This window comes from Sceloporus occidentalis, unplaced genomic scaffold (genome assembly GCF_023333645.1).
Source record: "Sceloporus occidentalis isolate IW3139 unplaced genomic scaffold, rSceOcc1.0.p SCAF_65, whole genome shotgun sequence".
Taxonomy (NCBI): domain Eukaryota; kingdom Metazoa; phylum Chordata; class Lepidosauria; order Squamata; family Phrynosomatidae; genus Sceloporus; species Sceloporus occidentalis.
This window is the reverse complement of record NW_028317045.1, coordinates 4556797-4576489: the sequence shown is the minus strand read 5'-3', so window position 1 is coordinate 4576489 and position 19693 is coordinate 4556797. Positions and strand designations below refer to the sequence as shown.

General features: G+C 43.2%; 1 protein-coding gene across 1 annotated transcript in view; it reads right to left on the bottom strand.

The window, feature by feature from the left end:
• Positions 1-2983: 2983 nt before the first annotated feature.
• Positions 2984-19693, bottom strand: part of LOC149286985 (low-density lipoprotein receptor-related protein 2-like) — a 40382-nt gene continuing 23672 nt past the window's right edge. The window contains exons 20-27 of the mRNA XM_089493583.1: positions 19314-19497; positions 18367-18568; positions 9624-9788; positions 8803-9003; positions 7672-8215; positions 4633-4758; positions 3577-3681; positions 2984-3060 (exon numbers count right to left, since the gene is read on the bottom strand). Of these exons, the coding sequence (XP_089349709.1) occupies positions 2984-3060; positions 3577-3681; positions 4633-4758; positions 7672-8215; positions 8803-9003; positions 9624-9788; positions 18367-18568; positions 19314-19497 (1604 nt within the window). The remainder of the gene's footprint in view (positions 3061-3576; positions 3682-4632; positions 4759-7671; positions 8216-8802; positions 9004-9623; positions 9789-18366; positions 18569-19313; positions 19498-19693) is intronic.

The window sequence follows — 19693 nt, the reverse complement described above, 5'->3', positions numbered from 1 at the left end:
AAAGATGGTACATGAAGGGTGGGCTGTTTGCCGACAAAGATGTCTTACACTGGGCTGTTATGGGACAAAGTTGGCTCAGGCTGGGCTGTAATGTGTGTGTAATCTGGGTGCTCATCAGGTTCTATGTGGGCAATGCGGACACCAGGGATGGCTTTGGGCTGTGCAACCTGTCATCTATGCCTGTAATTTAGGGGGGTTATCTATACCTTTAATGCTGAGTTTTTATGTGAATTCCAATTGATTTATAGCTGCAAAGCTGGGTGTGTGTTATTCTGTTGATCTGTATCTGGTACGCTCCGTTTCCATTATTTTTGTATACCTACAAATAGAGTGTTTGTATGTCTGATTCTATTTGATCTATACCTTAAACGCCGAGTTAACATGTGATTTTCAAACATGTGATCTATACCTGCTAAGCTTGGTTTTTGTGTCGATTCTGTTGATCTATACCCGTTATGCTATGTTTCCATACATCATTTATGCATACCTGCAAATATAGGGTTTGTATGTGAACTATACATGCAAGTGCCGTTTATACGTGTTTGATGTATAGTTCACAGGGAGGAAGGAAAGGAGAGGTATGGCTTAGTGAATGAGGGACTGGGAATTATTTCAGGGAAGAGGACCTCTCAAAGTCATGGTCAGGGTGAGAAGGTGGGGACAGACTGCACTGACTCTCACGGTCTTCCTAATTTGCAGTCAGTGTGGCATTTTTTTTTTTTTTGGTGTGGTAGCGGAGGGAGTGATTGCATGCTAGGGACCGTGGAGCAGGGCCCAAGGAAATGTCGGTGTGGTCAGGGCCGGCCTTAGGGGTGTGCGACCGCACAGGGCACCATGGCAACAGGGGCGCCTGCCCGGGACTTAAATTAAAACAGTTTTTTTTGTTTTGTTTTTTTAACTTTATTTAACATGGAGGATGTTAAATTAAAACATTGATTTATTTTGGTTTTAACTTTAAGTCCCAGGCATGAAGTTTTCTGCAACCACTCTGCGTCCCTCACTCTCCGTCTTGGTGCCGGCGTTTCAAGCTGAGCACCAAAATACCGTATTTGCTCGATAAGACGACCCCCCAAAATCTGAATATTAACTTATGAAAAAAAAGAAAAAGCCTGAATATAAGACGACCCTATAGGAAAAAAGTTTTACCAGTAAATGTTAGTTCATGTAAACAATGTGAACAATTGTTTGTTAATAAGCTATGATTGAGAAAAATAGTTTTTATTTCCTTTTTTTTTTTTTTCCAACCTGCCCCCCCCAGTTATGCACATCTGCCCCCAGGCTTGCCACTCTGCCCCAGAAATGCCTTATACCCCATATATGCCACTGTGCCCCATGATATGCCTTTTAACCCCCTATGCGCCACTCTGCCTCCAGAAATGCCTTATACCCCTATATGCCACTCTGGCATTTAGGGGGTTAAAAGGCATATTATGTGGCAGAGTGGCATATAGGGAGTGGCATTAAAGGGGTTAAAAGGCATTTCACAGGGCACTGCCTCCAGAAATGCCTTACACCCCCCATTTAACACTCCCTCCCCCTCCCTCCTCCAAACTTACGGGTGCTTCTGAGTTGGGGGGGGGGGGGCGCATAACACAGGAGGATCCAGGTCCCCTGCATCTGAGCCCCCGGTGCTTAGTCCGGGAAGCATGTAGAGCTCCACGTGATTGTATCGCGTAGAGCTCTACACGCAGCCCAGACTAAGCACCGGGGACTCAGAAGCACCGGTAAGTTGGGGGGGGGGGCATAACACAGGAGGATCCAGCATCGCTGCGGGGGATCTGGATCTTAGTCTCATAATCAGACCTATTTGAGGTCTGATTATAAGACGACCCCGATTATAAGACGAGGGGTATTTTTCAGAGCATTTGCTCTGGAAAAAACCTCGTCTTATAAACGAGCAAATACGGTATGTCATATTCTGGTGCTCAGCTGTGAAGCGTGCACCGCAGCAGAGCAGGAAGACGGACGCCTCCCGCTCCCACCGCAGGACTCAACAAGGTAAGTGAGGATAATGAGAAGTAGGGAGAGGGGGGGGGGGGGAAGCAGTGAGAAAGGGGAGTTTTGTGACAAGATTTTCTTTCCTTTTTTTGGGATGGGGGGTGCCAGAGTAGTAGTCCGCACAGGGCGCCAGAACACCTAAGGCCGGCTCTGGGTGTGGCAGAGCCTGTCCTGGTGTGAATTTAGTCATCTGTTTTCTGGCCCTTTACTTTCTGTAGGAATAAACTGAACTATTTAATTTTTACTTATCCAGCGATAAAACGCCCTCCTGAATTTGTAGTCACTTCAGAGGACAAAACATTCTAGGCCCAGAAATCAGTGAGAGCAAAAAGTAACGGTATTGTGTTATTTACTCTATTTCAACCTGCGTATCTTATTAATAAGGATTAGTGGCACTAAATTGTAGCTTCATGGGTCCAGTGTATGATGACTTTTTTTAGTCACATTGCTCCGCCTAGAGAATTGGCTGAGCGCCGCAATTCAGTTGGGGTGGTCTGAGGTCTTAGTTTCTGCCCTGCTGTGCTGCGAGTCTTCGATTGACAGACTTGCTCGTCGTGAGGGTGATCCGACCAGCCAAGGCCCAAGGAGTGCCACACTGCCACTAGTTTTGTTTTTTTCTAAGTACCAACTAAATGGTCAAAGATTAGTTACCGTTTTGAATCTTTCATTAAAGATATAGCGCTTTATAAATTGCATAATGTTATGATTATATATTTATGTAATGCCAATTGATTACAGTGACAAAAGCATGCTGAAATATAACTAATAGACAACAAGAAATGGTATATTAAATTTGGCAATTTGGTTTAACAAAAAATAAATAATAAAAATGGGCTGCTCAGTCTTAAACGCCCGTGCCTACTTTTTGTCCCAGTCCAGGCTTGCTACCAGGGATTCTGCAAAAGAAACTCCTTCCCTGCTCCGGCAAAACGATCCTCCGAAGGATCGGACTGGTGAGGGAGAGAAATTATAAGGCGCTTGCCTGCTACCCAAAGCGGGACAGCAGCGCCGGATCAAAGAGCTCTCCCACGAGCTCAGCAAAATAACGGGGGATGACTGCACCTACCCGGAATAGGCAGGAAAGAACTGTGGGTAAAGGAGGAGGTTCTGGGGGGGTTTATTCTTTCCTGCCCTATTCGGATAGGCGGAGCTATCTCCTGTGCTACCGGGAGTAACCAGGGAAAAGGTCTGTTAAGTGTAAGCTTCGTAAACTATTGCTACATCACTTCTCAGTAATATCCATTAACAAATTAAACAACTTACAACTCTTCTCATCAGATCCATCCAAGCAATCAGTGTTGCGATCACATATTTTGCTTATGGCAATACACTTAAAGCCATCTTTGCATGGCTGTGTTCCTTTGGGACATTTCATCTCTTCCAAACAAACTGTACCATTCACCAAGCGGTGTCCAGACGTACACTTGCATGTGCGGCCCTCAGGATACGGCAGACAAATTTGACTACAACCCCCATTGTTGTCTGAACAGCCATTGCTTCCTGTTTGAAAAACAGACAAATAGAAAAACATGCCAACACAAACAACAAAAACAACCCCCCCCAAACAAAATCACTTACCTTGTTTTGCAAGACTGCTATACATTCTAATATCAGCCACTGCTTGCCCCATTTCAATAAAGCCTTGTTCTCGATCTTCTATTTTGCTAAACCAGACCATTGAACCTGACATGCAAACACAGTAAAGATAAGTCAGATGAGCTAAACTGTAGTACAACAACTTCGCATCAGTCTTAACTGTGTTGCATAAAGCTGGTTTTAGCAATTATAGCAGGTTTGCACTTGTCACCAAGGACCCAAATCCATCCATCTTCTACCTTACCTGATGCCCTTCTTTTCAAGTTCTGATTGAAGTTTGTTTATCGAACAGTATTTATACAAACAGGAGAAGTGTTCAGCTATTACATTTGTGTTAATTAAACATTACTTGTATGAGGAGTATGACATTTACAGGAGTTTCCAATAGATCAAATTCACAATAAAAAGCGTTCGTAAATAGCTCCCCCTAGCCACATCTGTAATAGAAACTACAGTTTCATAAAAAACACACCCCAAAGTTTCAACAAAGCAAATTAGGACATTAGTAGTGATATTTTGCCTTCCTTTTTGAACGGTACACTGCATTTACACAAGTTTACTTATGGACTAGAACTGTCAGAACTCGTAAGAGATGACCTTGCCTATCCAAGTAGAGCAGGAACAATATTATAGGAATATACCAGATATACCCAAGTTAATACCACAGTTTAAGACATACATGCAATGTACACAAGTTACTTCAATAGGAGGAAATGCCAGCAGGGGAAAAAATAAAATAAAAACAGAGTAAAGCGGTAGAAGGTGGAAAATGCGTCGAGGGCCTTAGGACAAATCCCGAAAGGACTCATCAGGTAAACATGGCAAATGAAAAAGCGATGTTCCCTGCCCCCCCCCCAAAAAAAAACCATTATCATTCCCTGAAGCCTACGTAAAAGCTTTTTATAGACAGACTATTCCTATGTATGCTCTGAGGCAAGAGTGGATAAGAATAAAGAGGTGTTATATGCTATACAGATTTATATACACACACAGACATATCCATACACACACACACACATATATATTATACATACATACCATTCGAAGACACCGTCCAGAGTAAAACACCTTCTCCTGTTGTGAATAGATTCAAGTCGTGCAATTCATTACGTATAAGCTTGTACTTCGAGCCATCCAATTTTATGGATTCAATTGTGCCAAGTACTGTATTTAAAAAAAAAAAAAAAAAAAAAAATTTATATAAAATGTATACATCTACAGTAGGCACTATGCATTCTGGCATCTGCAAAACCTATATTCGCCCATGAGGTTACCAGTGAAGTGTGATTTATCACTCCAGGGAACACGTTTCCACTGCTCGAGAGTAACAGTGTGTGCGCTTTATACCACGCCAGCTGACACTTGGCATTTTCCCCATTTTGTTACATTAATTATAAATTATAACATATAAAAAGAAAATGGAAAAGTGGTGTTATATCTCTCTCCTTTCCAATTAAGTCAAAATAAAATCTGGTGCAACAAATTAGCAGAAGTCACAGTTAAAGTCCACTTGTGTGCAATCTAAGTGTCATATGATCTCAGTATATGAACACCTGTCCTGAAAGGCCCCAGAGTATGCACCACCAAGCAAGCGGCACCACCATGAAGACCAAGAAGCTCCCGAAACAGGTCAGAGAGTTGTGGCTTTTTGGCCATCAAGGAAAACGCTATGTCTGGTGCAAACCCAACACCTCTCATCACTCAATAACACATCACCACAGTAAAGCATGGTGGTGGTAGCATTACGCTGCAGGGAGGATTTTCATCAGTAGGAACTGGAAAATTGGTCAGGATTGAGGGAATGGCAGAACGCGCCAAATACAGGGAAATTCTTGAGGGAAACCTGTTTGATTCCAGATATTTTAGACTGGGCCGGAGGTTCACCTTCTAGCAGGACAAGGACCCTAATCATACTTCTAAAGCAACACTCAAGTGATTTAATGGGAAACATTTAAATGTCTGGAAATGCCCTAGGCCTCAAGCCAATTGAGAATCTATGGTATGACTTAGATTGCTGAACGCCAGCAGAACCCATCAACATACCTCGCCAGGTTTGACCTGGAGATTGCCGGGTGGACGCTGCTTCTCCGGGTCAAGACCCAAATCCTCCGGGTGGGGGAAGCAGGGTCTTTACATGCCCTGCTACCTGCCCATGTTTCCTTTTAAATGGGGGTGTTGGCTGCAGTCCTGCCTGCGTCCCACAAAGGAAAGGCTCCAGGTAGCGGGAGCCCAGAAGTTCCCAGGTATGCCCATCCAGTATGAAGGAGCAGTTTTGCCTTGAAGGATGGGCAAAAATCCCTAGATGTCTAGATGTTCCAAGCCTTTAGAAATGTACCCCAAGAGACTCGCAGCTGTAATTGCTGCAGAAGGTAGCCCTAAGAAGTATTGACTTTGAGGGGTGGAGGTAAATAGTTAGTGTTCCGCAAGCCTTAATTCTTGTTGGTCTCACAAAAAAAATATATATATTTTACATCTTCAAAGAGGTAGGCATGTTGTGTAAAATAAAACCCCCAACAAATCCATTTTAATTCCAGGTTGTGCAAAAAAGAAAAAATGCCAAGAGGGTGAATACTTTTACAAGGTACTGTAGAAATTTAAGCTATCTGGGCCATGTCCCTCTATTATGTTTCCATGTGACCTCTAAAATAAATAAATAAAAAACGTAAACATGGGTATATTATATACAATTTTGTTCTCTTAGGACAATAGAGTTCAGCCACTTACATGTGCCTGAACTGTTATATCATGCAGTGTCATCTACATATACAGTACATACAGCCACATCTATTTAATAAAATTACTAAATTCTTGTGGTTTGGCACACAGAAAAAATAAATAAATGTTTGTGTTTTTCCACTATATGTAATTGTTTGCCCTAAACTAGGTATCCATGAATGTCTTATCTTATCCAGGAGGGGGAAACTAGACTTGGGCACCAGGGGGCTCTTCGTGTTCGTCTTCGGAAAAAAAAAAAAACAAGCAAAACTTTGTATTCCGCCAATAGTCGCCTGGTCCTGTCTTCTCTTCGGGCGAATATTCGTGGACATTCTTAGTGTTCGTTTTTTCTTCGTTTTCCCCGGTTAAGGGGTTAATACGGGGTTAAAGCCGCTCTGGCACCAGGAGTTTAAATGTCCTTATGAGCAACTCTATTGGTCGTCAGCAGGGGGCTCGTCTGCCATTGGTTGATGGCAGACGAGCCCCCTGCTGGCGACCAATAGGGTCGCTCATACAGACTGCTAAACTCCTGGTGCCGTAACTTGTCCGGCAGATCCCACTGGTCTCCCTGTTCTAGCATTTATTAACTGATAGAACAGGGAGACCAGTGGGATGTGCCGGGTAAGTTGCAGTTGTTGGTCGCTCGTGCAGACTTTTAGGCTCCTGGTGCTGTAACTTACCCGGCACATCCCACTGGTCTCCCTGTTCTATCAGTTAAATGTCCGTACGAGCGAACAATAAAGTCGCTCGTATGGAGACCAGTGGCATCAGCAGGGTAAGTTGCATTTAAAACCCCAATGCTGCAACTTACCCGGCACATCCCACTGGTCTCCCTCCCTGTTCAATTAGTTAGTCTGCGCCGGGTTAAATGTCCGTACGAGCGACCAATAAAGTCGCTCGTACGGACATTTAACTAATTGAACAGGGAGGGAGACCAGTGGGATGTGCTGGGTAAGTTGCAGCATCAACCAATTGGTTGATGCCAGAGGAGGTCCCTGTAGGCGACCAATAGGCTCATTCGCACTGCCCTGTAACCCGTGACAGCAAACCTGCGGATTTCCACTTCCGGGAACTCCCGCGATGCCGCGAAGACAAGGTAAGTTATAAGGGGGAGGGGAGAATGGTAGACGAAGACAATCACGAAGATCTTCGTGGTGTGTGTCTTCGTCTACGTTTTACCGCCGCCGTCTTCTCTTCGGCGTGTCTTCGGAACGAACACGAAAACGCACTCTTCGTGTTAGTTTTCATGTTCGCCCGAAGACGAATGCACAAGTCTAGGGGACACTATATAAACAGACAATATGCATAAAATGGTTACAAGTAATATTTCTTGGGACATGTCACAGCTCAATGCGTACATACCTCGGTCAGCCCAGTACAGCCGAGTTCCTGAGTCTGCAAACGTTAATCCAACTGCTACTCTGTTTTTCTTCCATATGGCTTTTCTTTTGGTTCCATCCATATGAGAACATTCTATCTTTGGAGAGTACTTTAGGCCATCTGAACCCACATCAGAGTAGCACATCACACTTGTGGGAGGGTGGATGGCAAGGCAGGATAGACGTGAAATACCATCAATCACCAATATAGTTTTGTACAAGCCATTGGAAGATGCAACTTTAATATGTGGTTTAGAGGTACTAATCCAGAAAATATTTCCAGTTATCCAGTCGACGGCAACGGAAACAACATTGTCCTCCACAGATAAGATTTTTTTCCAGTCATTTGAGATGTTTTCCTTTACTTTTGCAGCTGCTATGTAGCCACCATTTTCAACAGCAAATATTAGTGATCGATCTTGAATAACATAATCAATAGATGAGATTTGGTTCACATTACTCAAAGTTACCAATTTAGTCTTTGTAAGGGCTTCATGACTAGCATATGTCAGCTTCTGCAAGTACACCTGAAAGGGGAAAACAAAACAAAACCAAAAAAACCAAAAAAAACCAAAACTTTAAAACTGAAGTAATAGCTACCATTGTGTTGACTGTTGCAGTAGCTTGTTGATTGCTGGGTTGAAATAGACAAGCCTGAGTGAATTTGTGTGGTAGACATGGCCCTTGGTTCCAGGAGCACTTTTTAGAGTGTTGCAAAAGCAGGCGATGTGGCGTAGTGGTATGCTAGCCCATCCCTGCCTAAAACGTAAGTATTGGTCCATGCTAACATAATTTAACCATTGGTTTATTCTAACCTAGGCCAATCAGGCTCACCTACAAATCCCTTAATAGGTTGGTTGGGGAAAGCAGATATCTCCATTTACACTGCATACCATGCAGTATCTGTGGCATGCATCCATAAGAGGTGGAGTGCCAGGATATGTCATATCCTGGTGCACAGCAGAGGATGGTGGCTAGGAGTGCCTAAACACAAACTATTTAATCATACCATGTTCATCATCCATTAGATTCAGAATCTGGTGTAAAACACAAAAACAGACGCCAGAGCCTTTGTAAGGCATCAAAATGACAGTAATTCATATTCACTTTTTACCTGAGTAACTGATGTTGGTAAAGCAATTAACAAAAATGGAGAATCCTTAAAAGGGACACATCTTCGCATATCACTTGAAAGAAGTAGTGCCCTTGGGCACCGACAACTTCCTTTCAAATCAGGGCCAATAAGACACAAGTGGGAACATTTCTTTTTCTGACATGGGTTCTCCATTCTTGGTTGTAGAACTTCATGCATTACCTAAAAATACAAGCATTAGCAGAATAAGGAAAAACCTAGACAAGCTGCAGAAGTGTCCTGAAATTGTGCCATGGTTCATGAAAAACCTCCTTTTCACAACAAATAGCATAAGGAAAACTATTTAAAGTGGTATATAATTTTAATATTCCAACATTCCAAGTCGTAATACAGAACTAAATGCAGGAAATATTTTATAGCAATTTAATTGAAATAATGGCTTTTAAGACTACTGCAACTGGGACCAAGAAGCAACCTTTATCATACACATATAGATATGGGCTAAAACTGCATATTTTGTTTTTGGCTACATTATGGCATATCTGGCCTATTTTTAGAGGTAAATAATTTTCGTTTATTTGTAGGCAGAGTATGCACAAGAAAATAAATTTTGAGAGACCAGAGATATGTTCGGCACCCCAAGGGCCAGTAACGCAAGTAAGACTTCCATGGTTTATAGTATACACAGTCACTGCATGTGTGCATTCACTCCTAATACATTCTCCCAAACAGCACAATGAAAAACTGCTGTACCATATTCATGCCAGTGACACACTTGACACATAGACAGTCCACATAATAGTATTCCAGAATTACATTCCTGCAAGATTGCAGCAATTTACCTTAAGACCATAAGGCTGACCATGACGTTTTAATAGAACTTCCCATTTCTTGCCAGTGTTCTTGTCAATTTTTTGTACTGTCCTGGCTTTAATTTCAGACCAATAAATAGAGTCTTCAAACACTGTTAATGAAAAGGGGCTTTGGATATTTTTCAGCTGAATAATCTGCAAAATAAAACCAAATACAATGCATAATGGCATAAACAAAAAATGGCTTCTCCTTTTAATATAAAAGCACAAGTTATCCACTACTGTTGCCCCACAAAGGATATCATTCCAACAATTTACATTCCTTTAAATACTAGACTTGGGCACCAGGGGGCTCTTCGTGTTCGTCTTCGTGCTCGTCTTCGGGGAAAAAAAAATCTTCGTATTCCGCGAATATTCGCCCGTTCCTGTCTTCTCTTCGGGCGAATATTCGCGGACATTCTTCGTGCTCGTTTAATCTTCGTTTTCCTCCTGGTTGCCTAGCAGGGGTTAATACGGGGTTAATAACACATCACAGCAGCAGCAGCTGCCGTGAAGGTACGTGTGTGCAGCTCTATTGGTCGTTTCGGCAGGGGGCTGGTCTGGCATCAACGAGTGAATTGCAGAACTGCAGAATGCACTTCATTCGTTGATGACAGGCGAGCCCCCTGCCGAAACGACCAATAGAGTTGCACACACATACCGAGGTGTACTGTCCATAGATGTTTAATAAAAGAATAGGGAATATTTTACATTTTTAAATTGATTTTGGACCACTTTACATGCCTAACATTTGCTACCTATTTACAATGGCATACTTTGCAACAACCCAACTTACTTATTGGACAGGACTGGAAAATAGCAGGACTGTCCACCAAAATCTTGGGTGTGTTGGCAGGTATGCTGATGGAAAAATGTTGGACAAGAACTAAAAAATAGCTTAGGGTTAATGTACGGTTATGTTTAAGATTAGTAGCAGTGCACTGGTTTGGTTAAAGATGGATTATGTCTAAATAATAATAATTTAATTTTAATGTTTTGTTTTAAAAAAAAATAGGGGTTTATTTAAATGTATTTTAAAGTTAGATTTATTATTTAGTACTTGATTATATTTATTAAATGTTTATAGTAGCGTTACCTACCGAGCTATAACTACCTATGTGTATTTGCATTTTGCATACCTAGTTTAGCTAAATTAGATGGGACAGGACTGGAAAAAAGCAGGACTGTCCCTGAAAAAGTTGGGTCTGTTGGCAGGTATGTGGATGGAAAAATGTTATAGGGTGAAGTGTGAGTTATAGTGTTAATGTAATGCTATTAGTGAGTGAAGGCCAGGGCAAATAACAAGGAAAAGGTCCTTGTGTTTTGTGCATTGTAAGTGTGTGTGTATGTGTGTTATGTGTGATGTCACTGTGTGCTATATGTGTTATTGTGTGTGTTATGTTTGGTTGGTTGTGTATCAGAAGGAAAATAATGAAATGGAAAAGGAAATGGGAAAGGCAAATGAGTGGGCAATTGGCGACCCGCTCACCTGTTTCACCCCAGGGCAAAGCACCCAAACACTGTCAGTCTTAGACGTTTGGCAGCAGACTTCCAGAGCTCAGACACAAGGCCCTAGCGTAAGCTGGCCACTCCGGCGGAGGTAGCAGGCGTTGCCACACCGCAAACAGAGGCAGCCAGGGGGGAGAAACTGCCCTTACCATTAGGGACATTTTGGGCATGACTCTAGCCAGGAAGCGAACTGGCAGAGAAGAGATGCTGGCACCACCACCAGCAGCAGCATTGAAAAGGCGAATGAGTGGGCAATTGGCGACCCACTCACCTGTTTCACCCCAGGGCAAAGCACCCAAACACTGTCAGTCTTAGACGTTTGGCAGCAGACTTCCAGAGCTCAGACACAAGGCCCTAGCGTAAGCTGGCCACTCCGGCGGAGGTAGCAGGCGTTGCCACACCGCAGCCAGGGGGGAGAAACTGCCCTTACAATTAGGGACATTTTGGGCATGACTCTAGCCAGGAAGCGAACTGGCAGAGAAGAGATGCTGGCACCACCACCACCACCACCAGCAGCATTGAAAAATTGGAAAGGCGAATGAGAGGGCAATTGGCGACCCGCTCACCTGTTTCACCCCAGGGCAAAGCACCCAAACACTGTCAGTCTTAGACGTTTGGCAGCAGACTTCCAGAGCTCAGACACAAGGCCCTAGCGTAAGCTGGCCACTCCGGCGGAGGTAGCAGGCGTTGCCACACCGCAAACAGACGCAGCCAGAGGGGAGAAACTGCCCTTACCACTAGGGACATTTTGGGCATGACTCTAGCCAGGAAGCGAACTGGCAGAGAAGAGATGCTGGCACCACCACCACCACCAGCAGCAGCATTGAAAAATGGGAAAGGCGAATGAGTGGGCAATTGGTGACCCACTCACCTGTTTCACCCCAGGGCAAAGCACCCAAACACTGTCAGTCTTAGACGGTTGGCAGCAGACTTCCAGAGCTCAGACACTAGGCCCTAGCGTAAGCTGGCCACTCCGGCGGAGGTAGCAGGAGTTGCCACACCGCAGACAGAGGCAGCCAGGGGGGAGAAACTGCCCTTACCATTAGGGACATTTGATTCATGACACTAGCCAGGAAGCGAACTGGCATCGAAGAGACACTGGCACCACCACCAGCAGCAGCAGCAGAATTGGGAAAGGCGAATGAGTGGGCAATTGGCGACCCACTCACCTGTTTCACCCCAGAGCAAAGCATCCAAACACTGTCAGTCCTTGGCGTTTGGGAGCGGACTTCCAGAGCTCAGACACAAGGCCCTAGCGTAAGCTGGCTACATTGGCGGAGGTAGCAGGCGTTGCCACACCGCAGCAAGTGCAACCAGGGGGGAGAAACTGCCCTTACCATAAGGGACATTTGAGGCATGACACTAGCCAGGAAGCGAACTGGCAGAGAAGAGACACTGGCACCACCACCAGCAGCAGCAGCATTGGAAAAGGCGAATGAGTGGGCAATTGACGACCCGCTCACCTGTTTCACCCCAGGGCAAAGCATCCAAGCACTGTCAGTCCTTGGCGTTTGGGAGCAGACCTACAGAACTCAGACACAAGGCCCTAGCATAAGCTAGCTACACCGGCGGAGGTAGCAGGCGTTGCCACACCGCAGCAAGTGCAACCAGGGGGGAGAAACTACCCTTTCCATTAGGGACATCTGAGGCATGATTTCAGCCAGGAAGCGAACTGGCAAAAGATACTGGCACCACCACCAGCAGCAGCGTTGGAAACGGAAAAAGGTGAATGAGTGGGCAATTGACGACCCACTCACCTGTTTCACCCCAGGGCAAAGCATCCAAAGACTGTCAGTCCTAGGCGTTTGGGAGCGGACTTACAGAGCTCAGACACTAGGCCCTAGCGTAAATTGGCTACACCAGCGGAGGTAGCAGGCATTGCCACACCGCAGCAAGTGCAACCAGGGGGAGAAACTACCTTAAACATTAGAGAGAAAAAATTTAACTTTCCAAGCTAAGAGCTGGGTAACCCAATTTGGGCAGATTGAATTTAAGAAAGGCAATCTGCTCCATCAGATGAGGTGCCATGCGTGAGCGCTGTGGACTCAGTATGTTTCCAGTCATAGAAAACACGCGCTCACTTTGAACAGTGGTTGGCGGACATGATAGAAGCTGCTGCGCAACCCATGAGAGTGCAGGCCACACACTCTTCTTTTCATCCCAGTAGCTAAGAGGATCAACATTAGGAGCAGAAGGAACTTCACAGAGGTAAAGTTTGACCATTTCAGCAGCACTACTCTCCTTTCTGCTGCTAGCTCTGTCAGATGGTCCAACTATACTGCCAAGTGCCTCTTCCCAAAACGCAGCTGCTCCACTCAGCTGTGTTGTGCTGCTTGTGGCACTGCTGCTGATGCTGCTGCTAGGGGTAGCAGACCACATCATCTCTTCCTCCTCCTGCACCTCACCCTCCTCGGACAGCATTCCCATTTTACGCTGCCAGTCACGCACCTTGTTGACCAATTGCTCCCGGTAGCTACTGAGAACATTGAATTTCAAAGCTAGCTTTCCCTTAATTCTTGGATCACAAAGGCACGCTAGCATCATTTCGGGACTCTCTTCCATTCGCTTGCGAAGGTGTACTTTTAGCAGATCCTTCAGCTTCCTGACTATGGCTGCTACGTCAGGATGTAGAGTGCCACCTTGAACAGCCTCACGGTTTCCAAGGAACACATCCATCTTGCTGCCTAGATGGGAGAACACTGGGATTACCTGGGCCAGACTGGCAGTGTTTGAGCTTAAATTTTCTGTGGCATCCCTGAATGGTTTAAGGACTGCCACTAGCTGGGCGATCACTGTCCAATCCTCCCTATTCAATGGAGAGGTAATCCCAATATTGTGCTCTGAGGCAAGATTATGGATTGCCCTCTGCTGCTCCAAAATCCTCTCTAGCATGTCTAACGTGGAGTTCCACCGTGTACTGACATCCTGACGTAGGCAGTGTACGGGAAGACCTGACCTCTCTTGCTCTTCCCTCAAAAGTTGGCTAGCCTTAACACTATGGTGAAAGTGCCCAGCGATCTTTCTGCAGCGGGACAGAACTACTGCTGCCACATTAGTTCCTTCTGACATTGCTGCCTTCACTACAAGATGGATGATGTGGGCTGCACAGCGCACACCAACAATATGACCATCTCGCAGCGCTTTCACCATATTGGCACCTCCGTCAGTTACCACAAAACCAACTTCAACATTGGTGCCCGCCTCTGCTCCCACCCAAAGGCTAAACATTTTCCTAATCGCATGCAGAATATTTTGGGAAGTGTGCTTTTCATCCATCACTTCTGCATGGAGAAGGAATGATCGGTAGCCTGCTGCAGCAACTTCCTTAGACACACCGGGCTGCCACCAGTGTGCTGTCAAAGAAAGAAAGGCATGCTGGGCGCTAGGTGCACTCCACAAATCTGTAGTGAAATGAACACACTGACCAGCAGCCTTGGAAAGCTCCTCTTTCACTGCTGCAACACAGGACCGATACAGCGAGGGGACAATGTTCCTGCTGAAAGTGGAACGTGACGGAACTGTGTATTGTGGAGCCACAGCCGCCATCAATTGTTTGAAAGGCTCCCCTTCAATCATGGAGAAGGATGCCCCTCCAACAGCAATGAACTGACCAATAAGTCGCGTTACTTTATTGGCCTGCTGTTTGGGCATCGTTCTCTTGGAGTGGAATGCCCCAAATTCTTCCAGGGTGGGCTGGGCATGCAGTGCTCCAACCTGCCTTGGTCTCTGGCTGCCAGCACTAGTTGCTGCTGCTGCTGCTGCTATTGGCTCAGAAGAAGAAGCTGTTGGGGTTTTTCCACGGCCACCAGCTATGCTGCCTGCACTAAGTTTTACCTCTGCATCTTTCCCCAATAGCACAGCGTTGTGTTGAGTGCTGAGGTGATGCTTCATGCTAGCACTGGTAAAATGGCCAGACACTTTCCCTCTGCTTATTAGCTTCCCACAATGTTTGCACTTTCCATAGCGCCCTTCTTCAACATTTTCAAAGTGCTCCCAAATTGGGGCGCGCATAGCCTTGGAGTGTGCCTTGGGTGCTGCTCTTACTGCTCGGGGTGGATGAACAGAGGCAGAACTAGTGGTGGTGGGACTGGTGGTAACAGTACTGGCCATAGTGGGACTGCTAATTGCTTTAGATTTGCTAGGTTTTGCTGCTGCTGCTGGTGGTGGTGATGGTGATGATCGTAGCGGAGAAGGTGGAGGCTCAGGGGAAAATTGTGCACTAGTCATTTGGACACTGCTCCCTGAGGAATCTGATTCCTGACCACTCATCTCCTCTACTTCCTCTGGCTCATAGTCTAGCTCTTCATTAGCCAGATCGAATGGAATTCCTGCTAGGCTGGAGCTAAGACTGATATCGTCGTGAGACTCGTGACTAGTAGTAGTGCGAGCAGGAAGAATAGACTCTGCACTTGGCCTCTCAGTCTCAGGCTCCTCTGCTACCTCGCTAGGTGGAGTTCCACTATGTGTAGCCCTCTCTCTAACTGTCTTTACAAAAATTTTGTAAGGACTTGGTGGCTTGCTAGAGGTACTAGGAGGACATGGCGTGGCGGTACCAGTGGGAACAGTAGGCGCAGCACTAGTGGTGGTAGAGGCGGGGGTGGTTTTCCCTACAAAGGAATGAGATCGCTTTGGTTTGGGACCCCTCTGAGTCTTGCTGCTAATTTGGCTCTGCTTGGTACCTTGCATGCTGCTGGTGGATGGGGAAGATGCTGCTTGGGGCAAAAGGCACTTCTTTTTAGTCACTGGGCTGGTACTACTTGTGCTACCCTTTAACTTTGAACGTGCTTCTGGTGCTTTAGGCTTTCCGTAAAAAACCATAGAGCTTGTGGGCCTAGCCGCACTACTACTGCCTGCTTTTGGTGCCTTTCCTTTACTTGATGATCCTTCAAGCAATGCTTCCCCAAATGATAAGCGAGAGCTTGGCCTACTTGGCCGACTAGACTGACGCAAAGGCTGCATCTTAGAGCTGGTGGTGGTGCTGGTGGTGGTGCTGGTGGTGGTAGATGGAGCTTGTCCCTCCTTAGTCCCAAAAGGAGGATCCATTTCAAATTTTGTGTTGTGTGTGTAGTGTAGTGTAGTGTAGTGTTTAAAAAACTATAAAAAAAAAAATAAAAAAAAAAAAATAAAAAAAAGGAAAAACGAATTAAAGACAAAAAAATTAGAGGAAGTTCTCTTCAGTGCTACTGCTTAAAAAGTAAAACTATGCACTACTGCACTGTGCTGTGTGCAATCTGCCAAAATCCTAAAGTTATTGAAATTATTAACTCAAGATTAACTATTTAATAACTAGCAGTATTTTATTTTTAATTTGAATTTACACGGGCCTAAGAGCTTAGCCTACCACTATGCTAGCCTAAAGCTATATTTCCTTACTATAAGTCTACCTCTAGGCAGACGCTCTCAAACCCACTAAGCTAAAGTGAGGTTAAATCAGATTCAGTATATGATTTATTAATTAATATTAAGTTATATAATATTAATAGATTAGAACTAATTTACTTATATATTATGTATTATAGATAGAAGAATATAGATTATGAATTAGAATTAGAATTACTTATATTATAGATTATGAATTAGAATATTATTATTTATAATATATTATAGATTAAGATTAAAGAAGATTAGAATTATTTTAGTACTACAGCTAGTAGCTTGAAGCTTTGCTTAGTACAGCTCGTCACAGTCAATTTTTCTTGAAAAGAATTAGAAATAAAATAAAATGTCACAGCAAAACGGTTATCTTCACTGCTTGCTGCACTCACTAGCCCAACAAGTTCACTTCACTGATGGACTGAGGTGAGCAAAACACTAAGGGTACTTTTAATAAAATTGAAATAAAATGTAAAATAAATGAGAAAATCTTTGCAAAACAGTTAACGTCACTGCTTGCTGATCAAAAAAAAACACAGCACTTATGCGGCTGCACTCACTAGCCCAACAAGTTCACTTCACTGATGGACTGAGGTGAGCAAAACAAATGAAATAAAATGAAAGATTAATTAAGAAAAATTGACTTGGTCTCTTACTGTTGCTAAAACAAAGCACAAACTATAGAGCTGCAGCACCAGTACTAATAAGATTAGCTGAACTATACGCTAGTAGTAATTAATTAATATTATTACTTTTATTTATAGCTAATTTAATTAACTATTAAGATAAGAAAGAATTAGAGAATTATTGATATTACTGATTTTAGATTAGACACTAGTAGATGTTCTGAATGTCTACAGTACACTCTACACTAGTATACTATTACTAACTATAACTGACATATATATAATTTTATAATGAATTCAATTATTAATTATATTAATTAATATTACTGATTTTAAATTAGACACTAGTAGATGAATGTCTACAGTACACTCTACACTAGTATACTATAGTATATATATATATATATATATATATATATATATATATATATATGACTGACAAATATATATATATATAATATTATAATGAACTATTAAATTATAGATTCTATTAAATTGTAATTTATAAATTCTATTTAATTTATTTAAGCAGGACAGGCAATAGGCACTAGTGCCAGCCCAGGGCAAGGGCACCCCAGTGCCACTGAGGCACTGGGTGCACTGTCAACTCAACAGCACTTACACTAAAGTTGATGACAAATTAATTTAAAAAAAATTAAATTAATCAAATTATTATTATTAAATATATTAATTAAGTAGCACTGAAGTGAGGATGAAGTACACAGTGAGAAATGGCAGGCTAAGGCTTACCAGTCTCACACAGAACAGAACAATCTCTCTCTGTAACGCTCGGATGCAGCACAGCAGTGTTGCCAAAGCAGTCACAGCGAAAAATGAATGGATCTCTCAGGCAAGCTCTGGTCTTATAAAGGCGCCTTCAGAATTCAAAAAACAGCAGCACAGGCATTGGACGAGACCCTTAGCGTTACGTCACAAGAGTGAGCTGATTGGACAGACGAGGATCAGCTCACTCCTGTTTGAAATTTTGGCGGTTGCGCGGCAAAAACGAAGACGATCACGAAGAATCTTCGATTCTTCGTGATTGTGAGTCTTCGTCTTCGCCTACGGTTTGCTGGCACTGTATTCTGTTCTACGTTCCTTCGGAACGAACAAAAAAACGGCCTCTTCGTGCTCGTTTTCATGTTCGCCCGAAGACGAATGCACAAGTCTATTAAATACCATGTTAACATCCTAAGACAAGATAAAACCATTCATTTTTGCTTTACCTTAATATCTGTGCCATGCAAACTTGCTGATCCAATACAGTGTAGTTTATCATCAGACCAGTAAATTTTCCAGCTCAAAAGATCAAGCGCTAAACCCGTTGGCCAACCAAGTTGTTCCTCAATAAGAACTTTCCGGTAGGTCCCATCCATACCAGCTTGTTCAATTTGAGGATGCCGTCCAATTTCAGACAAGTACATTAACCTGTGAATTACAAGTTGATAAGTATATATTCTATTAATGTAAAATTTACCTCAACATTTAACTGATCTTTAATGATTGCGGCAAACTGTATTTCTCTTTACAATGCAGATATTTAGAGCAACAACTCAAGAACGAGGCCTGACTACACATTAAACCTGACACTCAGCTGGAGGTATCCAAAAAGGTCTGGTTTTGTCCAAGCAGATATCCTATGACAGTTAGACATGGGCTCTCTTTTTTTTTTTTATTTTAGGATTTAAGGGTATCAGTTTTTTTATTCCCTTCACACATGTGGTAATGCAAAGAAACAAAAAACAAAAAACAAAAAAGCCGTCATGGCATATTTGGAGGCCTTTCTAGATTGCTTTGATGAGCTGTATAACCTGTATATGGATACAGAATCTTTATTTTAAAATTCACAGAAATATTTTAGACAAATGAGAGGTTCCAATTTAATAAAATAGATATGAAAATGCATACGATGGTAAAAGCATGGAGATTTTTTTGGTAAGTGCATGAATCGGGTGCACAGCAGGATCGTCCTTTATCAGCCGAACACAATGTTTAAAATAAATAAGATTAGGTAATATGTATTAAAAAAATTTTTTTTACAAATTAGATAAGCTATACGAAAATAGCCTTATTCCAGTGTGTTATGAACACAGTATAAGGCATAGCTAAATTTTTTGCCTAGATTTTGTAGTTTTATTTTAATTTCACAAGGTAAAATGGACATTTAACTGACCCATTAAGTGGATGAAGAACCAGAGAATGAGGTTGCTCAAGACCTTCATCAATTACAACTGCATACTCTGGATATCCTTTCCAAGTTGAGTTTAGTGACGTAGCCAGGATCTCACCAGCTGATCCATCAGTCCAGTATAGGTTCCGCCCAGCCCAGTCAACAGCAATACAGTCCGATTTAATTCCTGAAAGTAAAAAAATTTTCAAACAGTAGGCTTTCTTAACACTTCCTCTAAATACACAAAAAGAAAATATAGAACATTGCAGTCTTAGCTCTTCAAATTCAGATTTCCAGGCTCCAATGTTCAACAACGGAACTGCCATTCCTCAGTCCATATTTAAACCAGAAAGATTCAAAACATGCACTTGTATTACCCATAT